We start from the raw sequence: 25,612 nt of genomic DNA on the forward strand, positions 1-25,612 counted from the left end.
AATGCACTTTAAGCTGACACTTTAGGGCAGCAATGAGGATTTTGAGTTGTCAGTGGTTCCATCCCTCTCTTCGAGATGGAAACTTGAACCGTTTGTCAGTGTGAGTACACAAACTCCCTCTGAAGAAAAGCATGTTCTCCTACTTTGGCCCTTAGCACCAAAAGAGTCATGTTTTGAGGTCACTGGTGTTTAAGACTTTGTTGAGCTACTTTAATTTGTGACGTAATGAAAGCAGTTTGTATATTTGGAGGTGTTTCAAAGCCATGGTAAGCTACTATATAAGTGTTTCAGCCTTTGGCAGTAGAGCCCAGACATTTGTACAGTCCTTGAGTGACAGCCAGTCAGCTGGATTTGTAATTTCGTCAAATGTCTTTATTCCATACTTCATGAGGGCAGTAACCACACTGCCTATGTAGTGTATTAAATTGCTTCCATAGTTATTTGTGGTTTGTGGGAATTTATACTCATTCAAATACTCCATTGGCTATTTTAAGCTGTTCATGTGCTTGTGCACAGTATAAATAGTTACCAGGAAATTACTTTCATACAATACCATCCAGGTCTTAGCACCCAGCGATTTTTCGATGCGCATCTTAATGACGACAAATGAAGCCATATCCTGCACAAACAAGCAGACTGTCTCATTAATTGCTAGAAGTTTTCTTTTACAAATGAAACTATGGATTTTCTTGATATTTTTGCGTGGTGACTATTTTGTAGGTGAGAATACAAGGGTTAGGATGAAAACCATCACATTTTTGTACAATAACTGTCAATTCAGTAAGGAATGAAATTTTGCTGACACTGAACTCTACAGTAGCAGCTTTGAACCAAACGGTACTGAGATTAATGCATTCTACTTTTTGACAAACCATACTGCATCTTTGTTCCTTGTTCATGTTGGCCACTTCCCAAACCATCTTGGATTTACTTAGCATGCCTGTCCCTTTGTCTTGTTAATGAAAGCAAAGTGCAAATGCAGGAGGTCTGAAATATAAAGTGATGGGAAAACTGATATCATTGGTGGAGAGAGAGAAACAGTTAATAATTTGAATTCAACATAACACTTCCTTGGAACTGAAGGTGGCTGGAAAATTATGTACTTATAATGTTAACGAAGGGGTGGGAGGCGAGTAGAACAGTTGATGGTGCCTAGAGCAAAAGACAAAGGGAGTTCTAATGGTAGTGCAGAAGAGATATTGATGCTGAATATATGTTTATAGTAGAAAATAAGTTGGGTCTCCTCTGAGGAAATCCAGACAAACTAGAGACCTTTTGGGATGACGTCTAATTAAAATGGAGGACAATGTTCATGGTAGAAAGTTTGCGAAACAATATGGTGAGTCCTGAAGACTGTCATTGCCTAAGCACATAATGAGGTACTATTCCTCCAACATGTGTTGGCCCCCTGTAGCGCTGCATTGGGCCTGGAACAAGAATGTTAGCATGATTCTTTAACAGATTGTGTAGTTTTTGAAAAGCATTTATCAAAATGAATCCAGTGTTTGTAGTTAGAAAGGTGTTTGCTATAGGAACAGAACAGCGGTCAAGACTAGATCTTATAAGTCAACAAAACTAGAAACATTTGTACCTAAAAGTAATAAGCATTTAAACTTACAGACAGCACATTGAAGTAAATGATCACAATCTTACACCCTTTTTGGAGAGACAAGGTTTCAGGCTGACTAGAATTGGGTCCTGAGTACTGAGGTGTATATGTTATTCAAGTGCAGCAGAACATTAGCTGAAGCTGGAGGGGGAGCACTGCTAATCAAAGATGGCATTGGTACATTAGGAACACAGCAGCACTTGTAGGCCATTCAGCCCCTTGAGTGTGCTGTGCAATTCCACATCATGGTTGATCAGGTACCACCATGCCTGTATCCCTTGATAATAGCGACTAGAGATCTGTCAATCTCTGTATTGAATTTAGATAATTACAGCCGAATAGAGAATTCCAGAGATTGACCACCTTATAAATTAACATTTAGAATACTGCATACAATTCTAGTTGCCCTTCACTAGAAAGGTGTTGTTAAACTTGAGAGGGTGCAGCAAAGATGTCCAAGGATTTTGCCAGGATTGGAATGTTTGTGTTGTAGGGAGAAGCTGACTAGGCTGGGTTATTTTCCCTGACCTGTCAGAGACTAAGGAGTGACCCCCTTATAGAGGTTTATAACATCGAGGGGTGTGGATAGGGTGAATAGCCAAGGTTTTTTCCTAGCGGAGGAATCCAAAGCATAGGTTTAAGATGAGAATGGAAAGATTTTAAAAAGGGCCTGAGGGGTAACTTTTTACTCAGAGGGTATTTTTTCATGTAGAGGATGGCGCATGTACAGAACGAGCTGCCAGAGGAAGTGGGTTAGACCAAACGTAGTAAGAACTGCTGACGCTGGAGTCAGAGATAACATTGTGAAGCTGCAGGAACACAGGAGGCCAGGCAGCATCAGAGGAGCAGGAAAGCTGACATTTCGGGTCAGGACCCTTCTTCAGATATGGGGGAAGGGGAAGAGAGCTCAAATAAATAGAGGAGGGGTGAGGCTGGGGAATGTACTTGGGATGGTGATAGGTGAGTGCAGGTAGGCAGTGGTGGGGATTGAACAGTTTGTGTCTGGTCAAGGAGGCAGGGATGAGGGATGGTTGGCTGTGGTATAAGGCCAGGGTTGGGGAATCCACCTCCTTGACCTGACGCAACCTGTCCATCTTCTCTCCCACCTAGCTGCTCCTCCCACCTCACTGACCAATGCTCACCACTGCCTGCCTGTACTCACCTATCACCATCCCACCTACCATCCCCATCCCACCCCTCCTCTCTCTTTATATTTCAGAGCTCACTTACCCCCTCCCCCATTTCTGAAAGGTCCCAACCTGAAACATCTTTCCTACTCCTCTGCTGCCTGTCCCGCTGTGATCCTGCAGCTCCATGCGGTGTTTTTGTTGAGTTAGACCAAAGGGTCTGTTTTAATGCTGTATAACTGTATGACTATGACAAGGTACTCCTCATTCCTAAATGGCTTGCCTTTTGTTATGGGTTTAGTTAATCCAATAGTTAGGGGAAGCTTTGTTTCTGCATGTAGCTTGTCTATCCCTTTAAGAATTGTATAAAATTTTTGATATGATGTTAAGTTTTTACATGATCATCTCTCATTCTCCTGAACCTGAGAATACAAGTTCAGTCTCCTGATGGGGCAGACCAATCATTCAGGAATAAATCTGGTGAACCTCTCCTGCACTCCTCCTAGAGAAGGTATATCCTTCCTTTTATGCCCTTTACTCCTGTGTTCATTCTATTGTGATAAATTCTGACACTGTTTGCCTTTTGAATGCTTGTTGCATTTGCATGCTAGTTTTCAATGACTTGTGAACAAGGACACCGAGATTCCTGAGGTAGTTGCAACATTTAAAAGACATTTGGACAGGTACGTCAGTAGGAGCGATTTAGTGGGATGTGGGCCAAATGCAGGAAATGGGACTAGTTTAGTTTGGGGAAAATTGGTTGGCATGGACCAGTTGGGCCCAAGAGTTGTTTCTGTGGTGTATTACTCTGACTCTCTTGACTTTCTAAGTTCTCACCGTTGAAGAAAACAGTCAGAACGCAGCTCAGTTTAGGGAAGAGCAGGCATTATTTTAATGAAATTATGCATTAGTTATTATCAGGTCAAAATTCCATTTATATTTTTGTGGAAGACTGCTTGATAAGCATGGGAAAGAAGGGATTGCTGCTAGAGCAGGAGTAAGCTCTGTTGGAATGTAAACACTGGCTGAACCAATTGGATCAAGTGAGCTGATTTGCTGCTGGAAACTTCAGTTTTAAATTGTTCCTGGAATATGATCATCACTGGCAATAAATGCCCTGTCACTTTTTAAAATATATTCATTGGATGCGGGCTTCAATAGTTGAGCAAGTGCTTATTGACCATCCTAAATTATGCTTGAGAAGGTGATGTGCTGCTTTCATGAATGGCTGCACTGTTTCATGTAGGTAGACCCACAATGCCATTAGGGAGGGAGTTCCAGTATTTTGACCCAGCCATACTGAAGAAATGACTATTGTGTGTTTCCACGTCAGTGAGAGAGTGACTTAGAGGGGAACTTGCAGCTGATGGTGTTCTCGTGTATCTGCTGCCCTTGCCTTTCTAAATGGTAGGGGTCACGAAGGTGTTATCTAAGGAGCCTTGGTGAATTTCTGTGTCCCATGTTGTGGATGACGTATATGCTGCTGTTGCTGTGTTGGTGATGGAGAGAGTGCTGTTTTGTGGATGCCAGCCCATGAAGAAGGCTTCTTTGTCCTTGATGGTATCAAGGTTCTTAAGTTGTTGGAGCTACGCTTGTCTGTGCAAGTGGGGAGTATTCCATTACACTCCTGTCTTCAGCCTTGTACGTGTTGGACAGAGTTTGGAGTCCATTTAGTTGCATACTGCAGGATTCTTAGCCTTTGACTTATTCTTGTCACCACAATATTTATCTGACCCCAGGGTGCTAATTGTAGGGGATTCATCCTTCATAATGTAATAGAATGTGACCAATACAACTTGACAATCAGTCTTATTTGAGATGGTCATTGCCTGGTGCTTGAGTGGTGCAAATGAATACTTGCTCTTGCAGCAGCTCACGTCCATGTTTGCAAGCCATCTGGTATAGGCACATCCACAGTGGTGGTGTGCAGAGAGTTTTTGATCCAGTGACTGGGGGAATGGAATTATTGTTCCGTATCAGGATGGCCTGTGGCTTAGAGGGGCACTTTCATTTGGTGTTCCCTGGCTGTGCCCATTATCCTTCTGGATAGCAGGGGTCGTAGATCTGAAATGTGCTTTAAAAGTCTGTGATTGGCTGAGAACAAAACAGAAGGGAATAATGACTGAAATACATCCATCTCCTTGAAATGTTTTCCTCTACCCGTGCTGCTTTTCTCTGCTGGATAAATTTAATGACTTTTCCTAGTGGTATTATCGCAGGATTATTAATCCAGAGACACTCAATGTTCTGGGGATCTGGGTTGAAATCCTGCCACAGCAGATAGTAGAATTCGAATTCAGTAACTATCTGGAATTAAGACGGTAATGATGATCGTGAATCCATTGTCGGTTGTTGGAAAAACCTATCTGGTTCACTAATGCCCTTTAGGGAAGGAAATGGCCATCCTTACCTGGTCTGGCCGACATGTGATTCCGGACCCACAGCAGTGTGGTTGACTCTCAACTGTCCTCTGGACAATTAGGGATGGGCAATAAATGCTGCCTAGCCAGCAATGCCCTCATCCTGTGAATGAATAAATATGCTTCCTGAGCTTGTCCTGCATCAGTGTAGCATTTCCACCCAAGGGTTTAATACCAACCTGCATATCAAGCTTCCTTGAGGCAAAGTAATGTTGCGCTTTGGCAGCATTTAATGTTTGGATGGACTGTCGAGAATTCTCTCCTGCAGCAGTGATACTGTGATGAGCTTCAAAAGAGTGAATAACTATTTATCATTCTGGAATGATTAACACAGAATCCCAGAACTTGCAATGCAGAGATCAGGCCATTCAATCTAACTAAGCCATAGCAGTGTTTATGCTACACATCAACCTTTTCTAACACTTGCAATTCCCGTAGTTTGTAACTGGTTTAGAAAGTGGGGTTGAGCAACTGGTTTCTGATTGATCTGAGTTCATTGCACTTGATGTGTGTACAAGCTGACAGACATCTCATTTCAGAATGTTCTATTTACACAACATTCCTGTTAAATGACAGCCATGGTGAAGTGCATTTATTTTGTGTTTTACTTCTGATGACATCTGCAAGCTCTGTTTATTCCTGGAGAAATGGGGTCATGTTTTAAAGTTGAATGAACTCTTGTCCCTTTTAATTGCACATTATTCAGGTTGAAGGTGGGATTCCATTTGTACTGCACCTGTTTTCATAATGACAAATCCAGTAAGGCATATTGCATTCGCACTGCATTGTTCACATCCTAATTTGCGACTAGTCTCACTTTTATCACCCAAGTACTAGAGCCCTCACTATTTAATATTAAAATACAAAGGGGCATTTGCTTTCCATTTATATTTGGCAATCATTATGACACCTTCAATACATGTCAGAAAAAGCATTTGGTTTATCTAAAGCTCTAAGGAAGACAAATGCTTAACTCCTCATTGCAATATCTGCCTGCAAAATACCTATGCCCCATAGAAAGACAATTCAATTGCCCACTTATTAGTAACCACAGTACAAACATTCTTTTGCATTAGAACATATAAAAGCTCACCTTGTCTGATCACAAGCGCACACACACCTTCTATACTTTCTCCTTTTCCTTGCCTCCCTGACGACCCCCCCCCCCCAACCCAACAACCACTGCCACTACCACAGTCATTGAGCTAGGAAATTAGTAACATTTTATACTGTGGTTGTATTACATTGTTTCCACTATGAAATGGCTACTTTCTTCTTCTCGTGTTTTAGCTTAATTAAGAAATATGTCTATTTTCTCTAGGCGTTTGATCACAGATTCCAAAGTCAAGTTGAAGTACCAGCATTTAATAACCAACAGTTTTGTAGAGGTAATGTTTTCTTCGATTCGAATTGAACAGTGTGTGGAACTGCAATACGTAGATTTAATTATGGAACTGTGGTGTAAAGGTGTGCATTTCAATGTGTTGGCTGGCAAACTGGTGAAATAGAAATTCAAAATGTTTTTCTAGATAAATTTTAAACTGGATTTTAAGTTGTGCAAAATGGCAGTAGCTGGAGGTTTGCAATACTAAGGAGGACTCACTGAATATGTACGTATTGTAGTTTGAGCAAGTAGAATTTCATTGGATAATGACGGGCTCTGACTGGAATGTGTCTCCGTTTTGCCATCTTCTCATCACTGTGCCTGTTCTTTTTGACTGAGACACCAACAGTTGTGCTTTTCCATCACAGTGCAATCGATTGTTAAAATGGTGCCCTGCTCCTGACTGTCACCACGTTATTAAAGTCCAATATCCTGATGCAAAACCAGTGCGCTGTAAATGTGGGCGGCAGTTCTGGTAAGTGTGCATAGCGCACATTTCTACCTAAAGTGTTACTGGGTGTGTTTAACTATCTGAACTGAGTCACACAAATATTAAGTAGCCTTTGTTTAATTTACAGCTTCAACTGTGCTGAGAATTGGCATGATCCTGTTAAATGCAAGGTGAGAACCTGCCGCATGTGATTCCATCAATAAATTTTCAAAATCAGAATACTTCAGTAAAAGTGAAATAAAACCAGTGTTGAAGAAACAGACTCCTCCATATAATCCCATCTAGAAAGAAACAGAGCTGGGGGACAGGGTGTGCTGTGTTCAGGCCACAAGCAGCATAGGATTCATGGTTTCTCTCCCCTACCCCACAGGCCCTGCAGGTTACAAATGACTAATTGTGCTGACGCAAGATTGGTGTTGTAACAACAGCAGCCTTGTGAAATATACCAAAAAGATCCAAAATGAAAATAAGATGATACAAGATCAGGATAGAGATTTGTAAATTGGGTCCATTGTGCAGGTGAAAACAATTGGACCTACCTGTGTAGGTGCAGCAGAGAGAATAGATGAGTTAATATCCACTGAACATCAACAGGGAAACCTGTTTGAGGCATATTGATTTTTTTTGCAGATGTATATGACATTGTTGTATTAATACGGTGAACAAGATAAGCTACAGTACGTTTGCAGGTGCTGCAGCCAATAGAGTGCCCATGGGCTGGCTTTTGCCAAGTGTCGCATGGAGCCCAGGGCTTCCAGTGCAGACAGAAAAATCACCCTGAGATACTACAATAACTAAATCCTTCATAGCACTGGCAGAGTCTAGGGAATTTGTTCTGTGATTTTGTCTGGCAGGATGATAAGGAGAACAAAGTGTGATGTGTGGAAATTTAAGAAATGTCTCAAATAATTTGCCCTGAATGCTAGTTGCTTGGGGTGTACTGATGTCCATTTTAGCTTAAGCATTTCCAAAATGATCTGTACTTGTATTTGTAGGTGAGTGGCCTCTGTAGCTAATAACTGCGGAGATTATGCATGTTTTCTTCTCCTTTTTGTAGTGGTTGAAGAAGTGGATAAAGAAGTGTGATGATGACAGTGAAACTTCCAATTGGATTGCAGCAAACACTAAGGTAGACCAGAATCCTTCAGGGACTTGGCAGCGTATACTGTTGGATGACTGACGCACCAGAATGTTGTTGCAGAATCACAGAAGCTCTCTCACTATTTGTATTTACCCCCAAGAGATTGACATTGCCACAAGCTGCATTTTGGAAGTATTTTCATCTGTTCATATTTTCAGGCAGCTTTGTGTGCTCTCTTGCAGCTATTGAACAATGTTCACATTCATCTTTAGTATGAAGTTAATTAGATCAGTATTACAAAACCGTGAAAAATAAAAGTAACCTTATTCGTACAGTTAAGGACAAAAAGCACACTGGCCTCCATCTCTGCTTCCTGTGTTCTGTCACTGTATTCTTTCATATGATCCAATTACTAGTTTGCACGAGAGATCAGGTTATTTGCTGTGTATGTCTTTGGTGTGAGGCAGCTGTGTGTGCTAAGTTCTCACATCTAATACTAAATTATTGTGACTTCTAGTGAGTTGGGCAGCGCTCCACAGGATAATGACAGAAAACATGATGGACTAAGCAGCCATTGAAAGGCATATTTTCACAGGCTCCACAGGTTGCACTTGGCTGTCCAGATACCTGAAACTGTCAGCCTTCAGCAATGGCAAGATCAAAGGGTAATTGAGTTTAGCAAAGGGATTACAGGGGTTGCTGGAGCTCGAGTTAAGGCCATTCTAGGACCACTTTGTAAAGTGGCTGAACTGCCAAAAGAAACTTGTTTTAATAGTAACTGATTCTCATTTTCACAGTAAAAGATGACACTATACAGTTGTAGTTTGTTCAGATTTAATTCAACGTGTATTGGGGCATGAGCTCAGTGAACACTAGAATCACTTCTGAAAGTGATTACTTAAAATAAACTTATAACTAAATAGATATTACAACATGGAAAGCTAGTTATTCACTCCAACCAGTTGGTGTTTTTCACATCTGCAATAAAGTTAATTCCAAGGCTGACTTTGACACCATATCCCTTCATTCTGTTTTAGCCACACATCAAGCATATTCTTAAATGTTGACACGGTCTTTTTTTTTCAGTCTCTATCACTTGGTAGACCATTACAGTCTCTCACCTCTCTGAGAGGGAATACTGTTTTTCTGTCCCCTTTCCATAATCTCTTAATGTTTAATCTTGCATATGTGATCCCTTTTCCTGGAACCCTTCATCTCTGTGAGCAGTCTGTTTCTATGTCTTGTCCCCATCATTTTGTAATGCTGAGCACCTTTTCACATTGCTCCTAATTTCCTCTGTTCTAATGACAACTGTAATTTATTTGCCAGCCTTTGTCTTTCCTGAATGAGACAGAATACTAGTGAATCTGTGCTGTTTTTTAAATATCCTTCCTATAATGTGGATTCTAAAACTAGAGTGTTCCAAACATGATGTTTCTGAAGTTTTATGTATGTTGGTATGTTTTGACTTTTTGATTCTGCACCCCTTAAAACAAACTGTAATCTGTCATCTTTTTTGTGGTTTATTCACTTGAGATGCTGTTTTTACTGCTTTATGAACCTGATCCCCTTCCCATGTATTTCTAATGATTTGCTGTTTGCTACTTAAACTTTGTGATCAAAGTCTTATATTTATTGAATCTATTCCATTTACCACATCTTTCCCCATTCCATGTTATCAGTAATCTTTTGCAGTTTCTTTTGGTCCTGAGAATTACTCATCAAGGCCTCTAATTTCATTACCACCCTGTGAGTTTGAGCCCATTGTTTGAAGTTACTGATCTATACAGTAAAAAGAGAGATGACATTGCAAAGCTAGTTTTGCAGGGGGAAGGAACCAGAGCAGTAAGCCAGCAAATAACATGACTAAGGAGTCTTAGACTAAGGCCAGTCGTATTAAGACGAAGAACAGATGGGACGAGGTTACTGAACCTAACAAGACTGGAGGTCTGCGGTGTCTTTGTTTTAATGCGAGGAGTATAACAGGCAAGGCAGATGAACTTCAGGCTTGAATTAATACATAACTATGATGTTGTATATGTTTGAGAGACTTGATTGTGTGAGAGAGAGAGAGAGAAACAAGATTGGCAGCTAAATGTTGAGATTTAGATGTTTCAAGCATGAGAGAGGGGTATGTAAAAGAGCTGGGAGAGTTGCATTATTGATGGGGACAATACCACAGCTGTACTGAGGGAAGACACCTTGAAGGGCTTACACAGTGAGACCGTACGGATAGAGAGCTCAGGATTAGGGAGGGTGCAATCGTTTTGGGGTTGTACGTTAGACCTGCCAACAGCAAGTAAGTGATGGAGAAACAGATTCGTGGACAGATTATGGAAAAGCAGCAGTATTGTTGTGGGTGTTTTTTAACTTCTGTATTGACTGGTTCTCCCCTACTGCCACAAGGCTCGGATTGGCTGGCATTGTTAGGTGTATTCAGGGCTGGTTTGTCAAACAACATGCAAATAATCTAACTAGGCAAGGGGCTGTACTAGACTTGATATTAGGGAATGAGCCCAGCCATGTGATCAGAGTTTAAGTGGGGAAGCATCAGGAACAGTGACTATAATTCTTTAAGTTTTAAGTTACTTGTGGGTATAGATACGAGTCGTCCTATGGTAAAAATACTATGTGGGGAGGGCTAATTACCACAATGTTAGGTGGGAACTGAGGAATGTAGACTGGGGACATCTGTTTGAGAGTAAATCCACATGTGGCATGTGGGAGTTTTTCAAAGGCCAGTTGAATAGAGTTCAGGGCCAGCATGTTCCTGTGAAAATGAAGGATAAGGATAGCAAAAATTGGGAACCTTCAATAGCTAGAGAAATTGGAAGCTTAGTTAAAATGGGGGGAAAAAAACAAAGGCGTACATAAGGCTTGGGAAGACAGTCAGAGCTCTTGAAGAATGCAGTAACAGCAAGAAAGAGCTCAAGGGAGTTAGGAAGACTAAAAGGGGTCATGAAATTTCTTTGGCAAACAGGATTCAGAAAAATCTCGATGTTTTATCCATATATAGGAGCAAGAGGGTAGTTGGGGAAAGGATAAATCCACCCAAGGGCCAAAAGGGGAATGTATGTATTAAGCCAGAGCAAGTGAGAGAGGTCCCTAATGAATATTTTTCATCGGTGTTCACAAAGGAGAAGGACATGGTGGTTGGTAAGTCTTACAAGGGGTATGTTGATATTCTAGGGCATGTCAGTCCCTTCTTTTAAAAAAAGGTAGCGTTGGGTGTTTTAAGAAGCATTAAGGTAGACAAGTTCCCAGGACTTGAGGACCTATCTCAGAATGCTGAGGAAGGCAGGAGAGGAAATTGCTGGAGTCTTGTACGAAATCTTTGTAACCTCTTTAGTCACAGTTTGCAGAGGACTGGAGAATAGCCAGTATTGTTCCTCTTAAGGGCATCAGGGATAATCTGCAAACTTACACGTCACTGACCCTTATGTCAGTGATATGGAAATTAATGGAGAAGATTATGAAGGCTGGGATTGACTCACACTTGGAAAAATATGGACATATTAGCGATGGTGAGCATGGCTATATGTGGGGGATGTCATGTCTCAAGCTAAGGTAAGGCTGATGAACTCGGCATGTATGGTACTTGGGATTTGGGGCATCATAGTTATTTACAGAAATTTGTCTGAGTGAAGGACAGGACTAGCAGCTCGATATTCTGGCTTTTAGATCTTATGGGAAAGATAGAAAGAGACACAATAGGAAGAGGATTGGCTTTTTTTAAAGGAAAGCATAATCTGTAATTAGAGAAGATATTTGAGGGAAAGTAGTGAAAATATATGGGTTGAAATTAGAAATGAGAAAGAGATGATTAACTTGATGCGATTGTACTGTACCCTCGTCTCCCCAGTCATCACAAGGAAACTGAGAAGCAAATATGTAGAGAGATTCCAAACATTGGAATAATAAGCTTTTAATAGCAGGGGATTTTAATTGACTGGGACTGCCATAGTGTTAAAGATTTGGGCGGTGAAGAATTTGTTAATGTGTTCAAGAAAATTTTCTTTATCCATATGTAAATGTTCTTACCAGAGAAGGAGCAAAACCTGACCTCGTCTTGGGAAATACTAAAGCAAAGCAGGTCACTGAAATGTTAGTAGGGACAACTTTTGGTCAAGTCATCATTATACTACTAGTTTTTAAATAGTTGTGGCAAAGGGTAGGTCTTCCACAAAAGTTAAAGTTCTTAATTAGAATTAGGCCAATTTTAATGGTACGAGACAAGAAATTGCAAAAGTTGATTGGAGTAGACTGTTTGCAGGTAAAGGGATGACTGACGATGGGAGGCTTTCAAAATTGTGATGATGGAAGTTCAGAATCATTGTTTCTTCTACAGTGAAAGGCAAGGCTGTTTAAGATGAGGGAACAATGGATCAATAAAGATATTGCGGTTCTATTCAAGAATAAAAAGAATCATGCATTAGATGTAGACAGCTAGACCAACTGAATCTCTTGAAGAGTATGAGAGTTTAGGGGTATTCATAAGAAGGAAATCAGTAAGGCAAAGAGGGAAAATGAGAGAGCCTTGGCCAATAAGGTTAAAGATAATCTAGAGAGATCCTACAAATACATCAAGAGCAAGAAGTCAACTAGAGAGAGAGTAAGACCCTTTCAGAATCAACGAAGTTGTCTGTGTTGAACCTCAGGAGATAAGAGGGATATTAGATGGACGTTTTGCATCATTTTACTGTTGCAAAAGATATGGAGGCTGGAGAACTCGAAAATAAATGCTGACGTTTTCACACTTCTTCATATTTCAGAAGAGGAAGTACTGGAGGTCTTAGAAAACATAAAGATAGATATATCTCCAGGACCTGATCAAGTGTATCCCAGGACATTGTGGGAAGTTATGGAGGAAATTCCCGGGCCCCTAGCAGAAATATTGTATCACCTATAAACAGGTGAAGGACTGGAGGGTGGCTAAAGCGGTGCCTTTGTTTAAGAAAGGATGTATGCTGAAGTGTGGTACTATGGGCTTGAAAGTCTGTCATCAGTAATGGGTAAGTTGTTGGAGATGATTCTGAAAGGTAGAATTTACATACTTTTGGACAGGCAAGGATTGATTAGGGATAGTTAGCATGGTTTTGTGTGAAGAAAATTGTACCTTACAAACTTGATTGAGTTTTGTAATGAAGTAGCCAAAAAGGTGGTTGAGATCAGAGAGGTAGACGTTGTTTACTTTGACTTTAGTAAAGCCTTTGACCAGATTCCTCATGGTAGACTAATTAGTAAAATTAGATCACACAGAATTCAGGACGAACTTGCCAATTGGATGTAAAATTGGCTGTAAGAGACAGTGAATGGTGGTGGGCGTGTTGTTTCTTGGACTGGAGGCCTGTGACTAGCGGTGTTTCACAAGGTTTGGTACTGTGTCCACTTTTGTCTGTCATTCAGTTGGGAATATAGAAAATATGGTTAGTAAGTTTGTGGACGACACAAAGATGGGTGGGAGAGGGAACAATGAAGGAAGTTATCTTAAGATTACAAAGAGATCTTGATCAATTGGGTCAATGGGCTAAGGAGTGGCAGTTTGGATAAATGAGGTATTGCATTTTGGTAATGGAAAGAAGGACAGGACTTATGATTAATAGTAGGGCCTTGGGTAGTGTTATAGAACAGAGACATGGGGTTCAGGTACATAATTCCTTGAAACTTATGTCACAGGTGGACAGCATGGTTAAGAAGGCATTATGACGCTTGTCTTCATTATCTAACCTTTCAGTATAGGAGTTGAGATGTCATGTTGAAGTTGTTCAGGATGTTGGTGAGGCTTCTTCTGGAGTACTGTGTCCAGTTCTGTTTGTTCCGTTATAGGAAGGATATTATTAAGCTGGAGAGAATGCAGAAAATATTTACCAGGATGTTTCTGGGAATGGAGGGTTTGTGATATAAAAATAAACTGGAACTTTATAGGCTAGAGCTTAGGAGATTGAGGAGTAACCTTTAGAGGTTTATAAAATCACTAGTGCGTAGAAAAGGTGAATGACAGGTGTCATTTCTCAACATGGGGGAGTTCAGGACTAGGAAGCATATTTTTAAGGAGAGAGGAGAAAAATTTAAAAAGGACATGTGGGGCAACTTTTTTATTTTACGCAGTGATTCATGTAAGGAATGAACTGACAGAGAAAGTGGTGGCTGCAGATATAGTTAAAATGTTTAAAAGACACTTTAATAAGTCATACAATCATAGAAACAGACACTTTGGTCCATGCTGACCAGATATCCTGAATAATTCTATTCCCGTTTAATAATTCTATCCCTGTAAACCCTTTGTATTCATACCCAGATGCCTTTTAACCCTTGTAATTGTACTAGCCTCTGGTAGTTCATTTCATACACTCATCATTCTCTGCATGAAAAGTCACCCCGTGGGTCCTTTACCCTCTCACCTTAAACCTATGCCTGCTAGTTTTAGACTCCCCCACCACAGGGAAAAGACCTTAGCTATTCACCCTATCCATGCCCCTCATGATTTTATAAACCTCTACGAGGTCACGTCTCAGCTGCCAATGGTTCGGAGAAAATAGCCCTAGCCTATCCAGCCTCTCCCTATAGTTCAAATCTCCAAACCTGACAACATCTTTGTAAATCCTTTCTAAACCTTTCAAGTTTCATAAACATCCTTCCCGGAGCAGAGAGACCAGAATTGCACACACTATTCCAAAATTGGTCTAACCAATGTTCTGTACAGCCGCAACATGATCTCCCAACTCCTATACTTTGTGCTGACCAATAAAGGCAATCATACCAAGCACTGCCTTCAATATCCTGTCTACTTCCACTTTCAAGAAATTATGAACCTGTGCTGCAGGTTCAATAACACTCCAAGACCTTACCATTAAAAGTATAAATCCTGCCCTGATTCGCCTTTCCTAAATGCAACACCTCACATTTCTCTACATTTAAACTCTATCTGCTACTCCTGGGCCCTTTGGCCCATCTGATCAAGATTCTGTTGTACTCTGAGGTAATCTTATCCGCGTCCACTACACCTTCAATTTTGGTGTTATTGTAAACGTACTAACCATACCTCATGTGTTTACGTTCAAATCAGTTATATAGATGCCCAAAAGCAGCGGACCCAGCACTGATCCTTAGGCAAGCTGCAGGTCATAGTCCTCTAGTCTGGAAAGCAATCCTCCACCACTACAGTCTGTCTTCTACATTCAGGCCAGTTCTGATTCTAAATTGCTAGTTCTCCCTGTAATCCATATGATCCAACCTTGCTATCCAACCTTGCTAACCAGTCTATCAGGAGGAACCTTGTTGAACGCTTTATCGAAGTCCATATAGATCATGCCTGCTGCTCTGCCCTCATCAAGTTCATGAATACGAGGGGCTTGGAGGGATGGGGGCAAGCATGGACAGGTGGGACTAGTTTAGTTTGGGACATGGTCGGCTTGGACAAGTTAGACTGAAGTGTCTGTTTCAGTGTTGTATGACTGTGAGTTGATTTGAGCTTTTTGAGGAAGTGACAAAGTTGATTGAAGGCAGGGTGGCCACTGTTATCTATATGGACTTTGACAACGTCCCTCGGTGGCAGACTGATACAAAAGGCGTTGTCGTTATTGGATCTGCAGTGAGCCGATAAGATGGATACAGAGCTGGCTTAGTCATAGAAGACAAAATAACAGCGAAAGGGTGTTTTTCTGACTGGTGTGACCAGTGGTGTTCTGCGGGGATCTGTGCTGTTGTGTAATAATAAATGATTTAGGTGGGGAAATGGCAGATGGAGCTTAATCCAACAAATGTGAGGTGATGCATTTTGGATGATTTAATACAGGAGAGAAATGTACAGTAAATGGTAGAACCCTTTAGCATCAATGTACAGTGTCATCCAGGCATGCAGATTTTCAGTTCCCTGAAAGTGCCAACACAAGTGGTCAGAAGGCATATAGCATGCTTGCCTTCATCCGTCAGGGCATAGAATACAAAAATTGGTAAATCATGTTACAGCAGTATAGAACTTTCTGCCAAATTTGGAATATTGTGCCCAGTTCTGGTTGCTACACTACTAGAAGGATGTGGAGGCTTTGTGAGGCTACAGAAACAATTTGCCAGGATGTATCCTGGTTTGGAAGCTGTTAGCTCTGAAGGGAGATTGGACAAACTCGGCAGTTCTTGAAACGTTAACTCTGATTTTTTTTCTTCACAGATGCTGCCAGTCCTGCTGAGCTTCTCCAGCAATTTGTTTTTGTTGGACAAACTTGATTTCTTTTTACATGAATATCGAAGGAAATGGGGCAACCTGATAGAAGCTTATGTGATCAATAATTGGAGCCTTTTTTCCAGGGTAGAAATGTCAGTTACTAGGGCACATGGGTTTAGGTCAGAAGGGGTTAGGTTAAAAGGAGATGTGAGAAGTGTTAAGTGCCTGGAATATGCTTCCAGAGGTGGTGGTGGAGGCAGATACGATAGCAAAATGTTAGAGGCATTTTGATATTTTTTACTTGAGCAAACAGGGAACAGAGGGATACGAGCCATGTAGAGGTAAAAGGTTTTTACTTTAGAAAGACAACATGTCGGTGCGGTCTTGTGTGGCCAAAGAACATATTCTTGAGTTGTCTTCTTTATTCAGAGCACCAGTACCCTCTTCCAACCGCTCTGAACAACACTTTAACTCATAGCTTTTTTCCTCCTAACTAGTTCTTAATCCAACTTGCTATTGTCCCTTAATATATTGATTAATTTTCTACATGTTTACAACTGCACTTTACAAAAATGATTGGGCTGAGCTACAGTTCCTTGATTTTTTGCCTGTGTTGTCATGACTGCGGCTATCGATGCAGACTGTGTTCTGTACATAATTTGTGGGTTAAAACTCAAATCTCTGCTGTGATGGTGTAAAGTACTCATTTTAGCACTTGGGGAGACTTGAGGGAAACTAGTCAACAACAGTCGGCTCCAGTTCAAATCAAGTATACTGACAGTGTTCAAGAATAGACATGTCATTTCTTCTCAGCAAGCATGTCCTAATGAAATGTAGGGTATAAAGGCTCTTAAAGTAAAATAATACCTGGAGCCAGTCTTGAGTGCACCCAATTACTGTTCAACATCCTCAAATCCTGGATTGATTTCTCGATCTGGCTTACTAGTTAATTTGGTCTTTGTACGTAGTTGATTGACATAGAGGTTACCATATTAAACTTGTGTGAGTGTGTTACTTATATCTAGTTGGATCTTTACTCTTAACATATCTGAACTGTTTCGACAGGAATGTCCAAAATGCCATGTGACCATTGAAAAGGATGGTGGGTGCAATCACATGGTTTGTCGCAATCAGAATTGTAAAGCGGAATTCTGTTGGGTCTGCCTTGGACCCTGGGAGCCACATGGATCTGCCTGGTTAGTCTTCCAGTCCCACCACTCTTGTATATGTAGAAGTTTAGTAAAATCAAAGATTTGAATTGTTTTGGGTACTTGGTTATATAATGTAGAGCAATGCTATTATTATCTCTGTGACTCAGGTTTGAGTCTAGGCATGATATGTGTTTGGAGATCTCAGTAGTGAAGGTGTGACTTTCAGTATATAGCAGGTTAAGCTCTCATCCACTGAGGAAACATTCGTACTCCAAATCAGTGGAAGGGTTTTAGACTGAAAGTTGCAGTAAAGAACCCTGAATAATCTGGCCTTATAAGGAAGGAAGGAGAGCGAACTTCTTGGTGTGCCCTGTAGATAAGGGCAGAAATTAATCAATGAATTTGAGTAATCCTTCAGAAAAGTTATGTAATGTTTCGGCTGTTCATGATACTTCATAAATGGAAGTTTCTAAACTGGTGAAGAAAGCAGAGATGTTTCAAGTTAATATTTTACTTTGTTATTTTCTATTGTTGTTGAAGCAGAAATGAAACCATTGTTTTCTCCTCCCTCTCTGCCATTTCTCTGTCCCTATCCCTCACTTGTGCTCTGTTTTTAGGTATAACTGCAACCGTTACAACGAAGATGACGCAAAGGCTGCCAGGGATGCCCAGGAGGTAAAGAAGCATTGGGGGTTGTGGACGAGTTTGGAGGTCCCTAGACTTACCTTTGGGAAAGTGCTTCTGTTTGAGGCTTTGCCCTTCTGTCTTTGAATTATGTTTCACGTTCTCTACAAGGCACTTCTGAATAAGATTACAGTAGGTAGCTCCTGTTAAGGAGCTAGCTTAGGTCATAATGGTCTGACTGACTTGTGGGCTGTCATTCCTTTGATTCCTGTGAATTGATGTTAAGGTATGTATTTTGATGTATTTTTAAATGAAGGTAGCATTTTTGAGGAGATTGTTGTGAAACCATGAGTGAGTTATCAGCTGCTCAGCAGACCTTGAGCTACATGTAGTATTACTGTTGTGGAGGTCTATTCGTCGCTTGTTGAGGGTTTCCCATGTCATTTTAGTGTTGCATTTGCTTCAAGATGTGTACACTGCGTAACCACCAGTGGTTTATATTTTGAATGTCCAATTAGAGCATTATGTAGGGACACATGGCAGTCAATATGTGAGAAGTTGTATGCATCAAGTTGCACATTACTACTTGCCGTGTGTTGCAAGTTTTGGGAAGAATATTTGCTAGAATGCAGTTCTCAGTTCTGCAAGTGGTGCTGTGGAATCTTTTACATCCTCCTGCTCAAGTAGACATTTTCTCTGCTGTCACTTCTAACTTCTTAATCACCTGAGTTTACATTTTCAAATAATTAATCTTGGGGAAGTGTTTTTCACTGGGGGGGAATAAACCCATCATTTATTACTAATCCTTAGTTGCCATTGAGGCAGTTGTAGTGGTTCCTTTTCAACCAACCACTTAGATATGTTTTAGATTTGAACCCATAACTTCCTGACTCGAGTGACAGCATTAGCAAACTGCAATTTTATTTTAATATAAACAAATAAAGCTCTTGATTCTCTAAGAGACCTTGATTGAGAGTCATTCATTTTAGACTAAGAAAGCTAGACTCTGTTTGACAATAAATTCAGTACTTCGTATGATTTTAACTGAACTTGTGCCATCAAACACTAGATCCAGTTTCAGAATCACCATTTATGTGCGACAACTGAAATTTCTACTGATTTAGTAAAGGTAGCCAAGTGTTTTGCTAGTACTCGTATTGCCCTTAACAACAAAATTTTTAAAAATTTAAAAATAAAAAAATAAATTTTTGATATGAAACTCACTCGACAATTTCAAGTCATTGGGCTCTGACAGGAAATAAGTGACAACTATTCATATTTTTGCACTGAGTGAAAGGGTTGTCATAATTTTTTGATGGTACAAGTTTATTGATCAATTATCTTTATTACTGTAACAATAAATATCTTTACTATTGAAAGGATCAAACACAGGCAAGTGGGGCTGGTTTAATTTGGGAAACTTGGTTGGCATGGACATATTGGACCAAAGGGTTTTCTAATAGAGATTTACAGGGAATGCAGAGTTACAAGCCAGTCTCCTTGAAAGACTGATCCTGCTATACAGCAACGATAATGAGAAATAACAGGCAAATACTGCAATCTAGCTAAATAATGGAGTATTGTCGTATATTGTTCCTGAATATCTTATTCATGTCATGTCGTCGAAACCATTCTGTTTCTGAGGCTTAATACTTTCTAACTAAACACGTGGGGATGAGGGATCAGGTTTCAGAAGATTTTATAAACTAGAGAGGACAAGGCAAGCAATTGAGGTGGCAATAAGAGAAATGATCAGAACCCAACAACGGGACAGAGTTCAAACTTAAAAGTGCAACAGCAAATAAAGATAGAGACTATAGAAGTAGTGTATTATGGCTCTAATGTATGTGGCATTTGTAACAAAACAGATGAATTGACATTCCTTTAGAAATAAATATGTATAATCTACTAGAGGTATGACTACTAGATAATTAAGGTTGAGACCTGAATATTCAAGGGAGAATGACATTTGGGAAAAATAGGAAGCTAGGAAAAGGTGAAGGAGTGGTTCTGCTACTTAAAGAAGGCATTGGTACTGTAGACAGACATTCTGGAGATCAGATGTGGAATCAGTTTAGATAGAGATCGGAAATTGTAAAGATATGGGGGTACTTGTGTGAGTGGTTTATACATCACCTAACTGCAACCACATTTTGGGATTGGCACTACAGGAATAAAATACTGAGGGCTTGTGAGAAAGGTTTGGCAATAATCATGAGCCATTTTAATCCATTTATAGATTGGATGAATCAAATTAGTAAAGGTAGTTATATTTTTGGCATGTCCCAGAATCAACCAAAAGGCAGGCTGTAAAGAACAATATCTGATAACATTCAGTGAGTTAAGGTTAATGAAACATCTTATAAGAGTACTCCTGGGCAGTGGTCATCATAATATGGTCAAATTCCACATCTAATTTGAGTGAGAGAAGAATAACTTGAAAAGTAGTAAGGTGAATTTTGAGTTGGCTTCAGAGTTGTTCAGAAAAGATACTTGTAAGAAAGAAATAGCTTTGCCTTAGAATCTATTCCCTGTGGCTAACTAAGGAAGCTAAACTTAGCAGTGAACTGAAGAGGAATCAAAAAGGACAGAAGAAAAAAACCAGCAAAAAATGACCCAAGATGATGATTGAAGAGGAAATTCCAGTAAGAGGAACCTAGTAAGAATTCTAAAAATATATACAGAGTTTCAATAAATATTTAAAAAGTAAAACAGTGAATAATGAAGTGAAAGTTAGTTCTCTAGAGTGTTGGTCTGGGGAATTAATCATGGAAAATCGGAAAATAGATGAATTCAACACATACTTCATGTGTTTTCACTGTAGGCAATATCTGAGCAATAATTTTAAATTAGATAAAAGATAGAGAAAATTAAAACCTGAAAAGTCTCCTGTCCCTGAAATACTCCATTCCTTAGAAGTGATGACAGAGATAATAGATGCATTGGTTTTAATTTTCCAAAATTCACTCTGTAAAAATCCTACCAGTTTGGAATATTGTAAGTATAACCTCACTCTTCTAAATTTAAAAAAAAAAGGGAAGACATAAAGCAAGGAGCTGAAGGTTAGGCTAATGTCTATCAGTGGAAAATTCTGGAATCCATTATTAAATAGGTTATAGCAGGGCAGAGGCAACATGAGAGGAAAGGAAAAGGAAATTTCCTTTGTGAAAAGGAAATGTGTTTGATTAATCTGTTTGAGTTCTTTGGGGAAGTAATGAAAGGAAATGAGATAAAGAAGGATGTGTGGATATAGTGTACTTAGATTTCCAGAAGACTTTTGTCAAAGTGCTGCATTAAAGGTTACATGTAGAGGATTGGAAAGCTGTTGGGAAAGCAGATGGTGAGCATATTTGTTTTTCCAGATTGGAAGATGCGTGTGCCATAGGTTTCACTGTTGAGGCCTGAATTATTCACTATTAATATCAGTTACTTGGATGAAGGGACTGAGTATATTGTGCTAAACTTGATTATGCAAAGAAATGTTTGAAAGGAAATTATGAATAGGAAATCAGGCTGCAAAGGAATATATTGTATCAGTGATAATGGGAACTGCAGATGCTGGAGAATCCAAGATAATAAAATGTGAGGCTGGATGAACATAGCAGGCCCAGCAGCATCTCAGGAGCGTAAAAGCTGACGTTTCGGGCCTAGACCCTTCATCAGAGAGGGGGATGGGGTGAGGGTTCTGGAATAAATAGGGAGAGAGGGGGAGGCGGACCGAAGATGGAGAGAAAAGAAGATAGGTGAGAGGAGAGCATAGGTGGGGAGGTAGGGAGGGGATAGGTCAGTCCAGGGAAGACGGACAGGTCAAGGAGGTGGGATGAGGTTAGTAGGTAGGAGATGGAGGTGCGGCTTGGGGTGGGAGGAAGGGATGGGTGAGAGGAAGAACAGGTTAGGGAGGCAGAGACAGGTTGGACTGGTTTTGGGATGCAGTGGGTGGAGGGGAAGAGCTGGGCTGGTTGTGTGGTGCAGTGGGGGGAGGGGACGAACTGGGCTGGTTTAGGGATGCATTGGGGGAAGGGGAGATTTTGAAGCTCGAGGTCCACATTGATACCATTGGGCCGCAGGGTTCCCAAGCGGAATATGAGTTGCTGTTCCTGCAACCTTCGGGTGGCATCATTGTGGCACTGCAGGAGGCCCATGTCATCTAAAGAATGGGAGGGGGGAGTTTAAATGGTTTGCGACTGGGAGGTGCAGTTGTTTGTTGCGAACCGAGCGGAGGTGTTCTGCAAAGCTGTCCCCAAGCCTCCGCTTGGTTTCCCCAATGTAGAGGAAGCCACACGGGGTACGGTGGATGCAGTATACCACATTGGCAGATGTGCAGATGAACCTCTGCTTAATGTGGAAAGTCATCTTGGGGCCTGGGATAGGAGTGAGGGAGGAGGTGTGGGGGCAAGTGTAGCATTTCCTGCGGTTGCAGGGGAATGTGCCGGGTGTGGTGGGGTTGCACGGCAGTGTGGAGCGAACAAGGGAGTCACGGAGAGAGTGGTCTCTCCGTGACTCCCTTGTTCGCTCCACACTGTGGTGGTCTCTCCGGAAAGCAGACAGGGGTGGTGGGGTCGGATTGTAGATGGCGGAAGTGCCAGAGGATGATGCGTTGTATCTGGAGGTTGGTGGGGTGGTGTGTGAGAACGAGGGGGATCCTCTTTGGGCGGTGGGGGCAGGGTGTGCGGGAGACGCGGTCAAGGGCGTTCTGGAGCACTGGGGGGGGAAAAGTTGCGGTCCTTGAAGAACTTGGACATCTGGGATGTGCATAATGTTGGTATACAGGAACAGTGATGAGGAAGACAACTGGAATGTTGCTGTTCATTGCGATTGGAATAGAATAGAAACATAAGTATGCTTGCTACTATTGCCCCGGATGTTGGTGAGTCCACAACTGAAGTACTGTGTACAGTTCTGGTCTCATTTCAAAGGATGTAAATACGTTGGAGGCAGTTTGGAGAAGATTTACTCAATTAATAACTGGGTGTGGGTCATTGTCTTGGGGTAAACTTTCTCTGGTTGGGTCAGACAATTGGCGTTTAGAAGAATGACAGCTGATCTTACTGAAACACAAGATCCTGAGAAAAGTTCATAGGGTGGATGCTGGAAGAATGCTTCTCCTGTCAGGAGTAATGAGAACTTGGAGAAACAGTTTAAATATAAGGATTATCCCATTTAAGGCTGAGATTAGCTCTATTTTCTTTCCCCGAAGGGTGTCTTTCAAACTCTCTTCCCTAGACGGTGATCAGATATGATCATTGAGTATTTTTAAGGCAGAAGTAAATAAACTCTTAACTAACAAGATTCAAAGGGTATTGGAGGGAGGCATGATTATGACAATTGGTTCAGCCACGGTATTACTGAAGGATGGAGCATGCACAAGGTGCCAAATAGTCTCCCCTTTAATTCATGTTGTATAAATGTATATGCTGTATTAACATATGTAAAATCAGTTGCAAAACTATTTCTTGTTTATTTGAAAAGGTGAAATTGCTGCTATTTTTAATTTTCTGACACCATTTTCAGTTTCTATTGTTTGTGCTTTTTCTCACAGCGTTCTCGAGCAGCACTCCAGCGGTACCTATTCTACTGCAACCGTTACATGAACCACATGCAGAGCCTGCGGTTTGAGCACAAGCTGTATGCTCAGGTCAAGCAGAAGATGGAGGAAATGCAGCAACACAATATGTCTTGGATTGAGGTGCAGTTCCTGAAGAAAGCTGTGGATGTGCTCTGTCAGTGTCGTGCCACGTTAATGTACACATACGTCTTTGCTTTCTACCTCAGAAAGAACAACCAGTCCATTATCTTTGAGGTAGGCCGCCTTTACACTGTTAGCTACAAATTGTTGTCTTGAAAGTAAGACAAATCTGTTTTTCTGAGAAAATCTGACTAATTCTTACTCTGAAACGTGTGGTTTCAGGACGACAAACAACTTTGAGCATCAACTTGGCCTTTTAAAAGTCAGGTTGTATGATAGTTGTGCGTGCAGGCTTGTGATTTATATAAGCAGCAATAACTAGGAACTATTGTAAAATGTAGGCAAATAGATCCTTTGCTTGAAGGTTAGTCTTTTAATTCATTTGTAAGTGCTTCCAGACCTATTGGTAATGAAGAGCCGTATAGGATTCCTAACCATCTACAGGCACATTGTATCATCTTGTTACGCAATGTCTGCACAGTCGCCTTTTATACAGTTTGTGCATTAACTCTCCATTGGGCATTTTTCCTTTGCCATTGTTGACCTAAGTTAAGATGTAATGCTCATCCCATGTGACAGGAAAATTGCTTTCAATTTGTGGTTGTAAGTTTAGTTTCAGACACGTGAGGTTTTGCATTTCCGGCAGCTGCTTATATTTGTGCCGTGCCTCAACCTCTGTACGTTGAGCAAGTCTCACGTAAACCTTTTCTATTGCTGACTGTTGTTCTTTCCTTGTCATATTTCTTCTGTCACCTGAATATGTTAGAGCTGCTTTAGAAACTCCTTTTTAACATGATGGGTTGGGTGGTGACTCAAAAACTATCCTCTGTCCCAGGGTGCGTAGCATGCGATATTCTGGCATCCCTTAACGGATTCTGGCATCCAGGCAAGCATGAAGATGGGGCCAGACGTGTCTGCTTCCCACGCACCAGATTTGGTGCAGAAATGAACTGTTGTTCTTCCTCCTGGGGAAACTTGGTTCCTTTCTTTTACAGAATGAAGGCTGAACTGTCTATTGCACTGCTATGTGTCAAGACCAAAATACGTAATATCTCTGCATAGACGTCATGACCGTGGACCAGGAAGTTCCATATAAAGCAACAGCGGCTTACGTTTATGTTGCACTTTTACCATAGTAATCATCCCAAGCTGTTTCAGCGAAACATTATCAAGCAAAGCTAAACCGCCTCAGGAAATGCCAAAACAAGTGACCAGGTTGTAAGAGAGATAATGGGAACTGCAGATGCTGGAGATTCCAAGATAATGAAATGTGAGGCTGGATGAACACAGCAGGCCAAGCAGCATCTCAGGAGCACAAAAGCTGACGTTTCGGGCCTAGACTCTCGTCAGCTTTTGTGCTCCTGAGATGCTGCTTGGCCTGCTGTGTTCATCCAGCCTCACATTTCATTAACCAGGTTGTAAGAGCTGCTTTCTGGAATGAGGAATGTTAGAGGTTTAAGGAAAACATTTCAAAAGCTTGGGCTTTGGCAGCTGAAAGTAAGGTTATCTGTGGTGAAACAGTTAAAATCATCCAGTACTATAACCTTCAAATGTGGACCTTGGCCCAGTGTCATCTCTCACTCTGGGGGTAGTGCTCTGGAAATCAAAGATGAGGGCACACTTAGTTCTGTCATTTCCAGAAGTTTGACAAATGTGAAAAGATTTAATCAATTTACCACAAAGTCCTCAATTCACTTGAGTAACCTGGTTCTGCAATTCATATGGAAATAGCTGTTTGTCAATGGTTAAAGACAAATTATTCATAATAATCAAAATATGAATTTCGAACTTAGAATCTTTTCTTTACTTAGTTTCTTTTTAGTTCTTTGTGGTTAATACAAGTTTGTTCTTTCATTCACAGATAGTGAAAAGACACTATTAAAGGAGTTTTACTCCTTCACAGAGAAGACAGTTGGAT

At 40.8% G+C, this 25,612-nt stretch overlaps 1 protein-coding gene across 1 annotated transcript in view; it reads left to right on the plus strand.

Annotated features, from left to right (window-relative positions):
* LOC125446916 (E3 ubiquitin-protein ligase ARIH1) overlaps positions 1-25,612 on the plus strand; it is a 94,147-nt gene that overhangs the window by 42,945 nt on the left and 25,590 nt on the right. The window contains exons 6-12 of the mRNA XM_048520922.2: positions 6,478-6,544; positions 6,909-7,015; positions 7,119-7,161; positions 8,049-8,120; positions 17,299-17,429; positions 18,002-18,059; positions 23,548-23,808. Of these exons, the coding sequence (XP_048376879.1) occupies positions 6,478-6,544; positions 6,909-7,015; positions 7,119-7,161; positions 8,049-8,120; positions 17,299-17,429; positions 18,002-18,059; positions 23,548-23,808 (739 nt within the window). The remainder of the gene's footprint in view (positions 1-6,477; positions 6,545-6,908; positions 7,016-7,118; positions 7,162-8,048; positions 8,121-17,298; positions 17,430-18,001; positions 18,060-23,547; positions 23,809-25,612) is intronic.

The sequence above is a fragment of the Stegostoma tigrinum genome, chromosome 36 (assembly GCF_030684315.1).
Source record: "Stegostoma tigrinum isolate sSteTig4 chromosome 36, sSteTig4.hap1, whole genome shotgun sequence".
Lineage (NCBI taxonomy): Eukaryota > Metazoa > Chordata > Chondrichthyes > Orectolobiformes > Stegostomatidae > Stegostoma > Stegostoma tigrinum.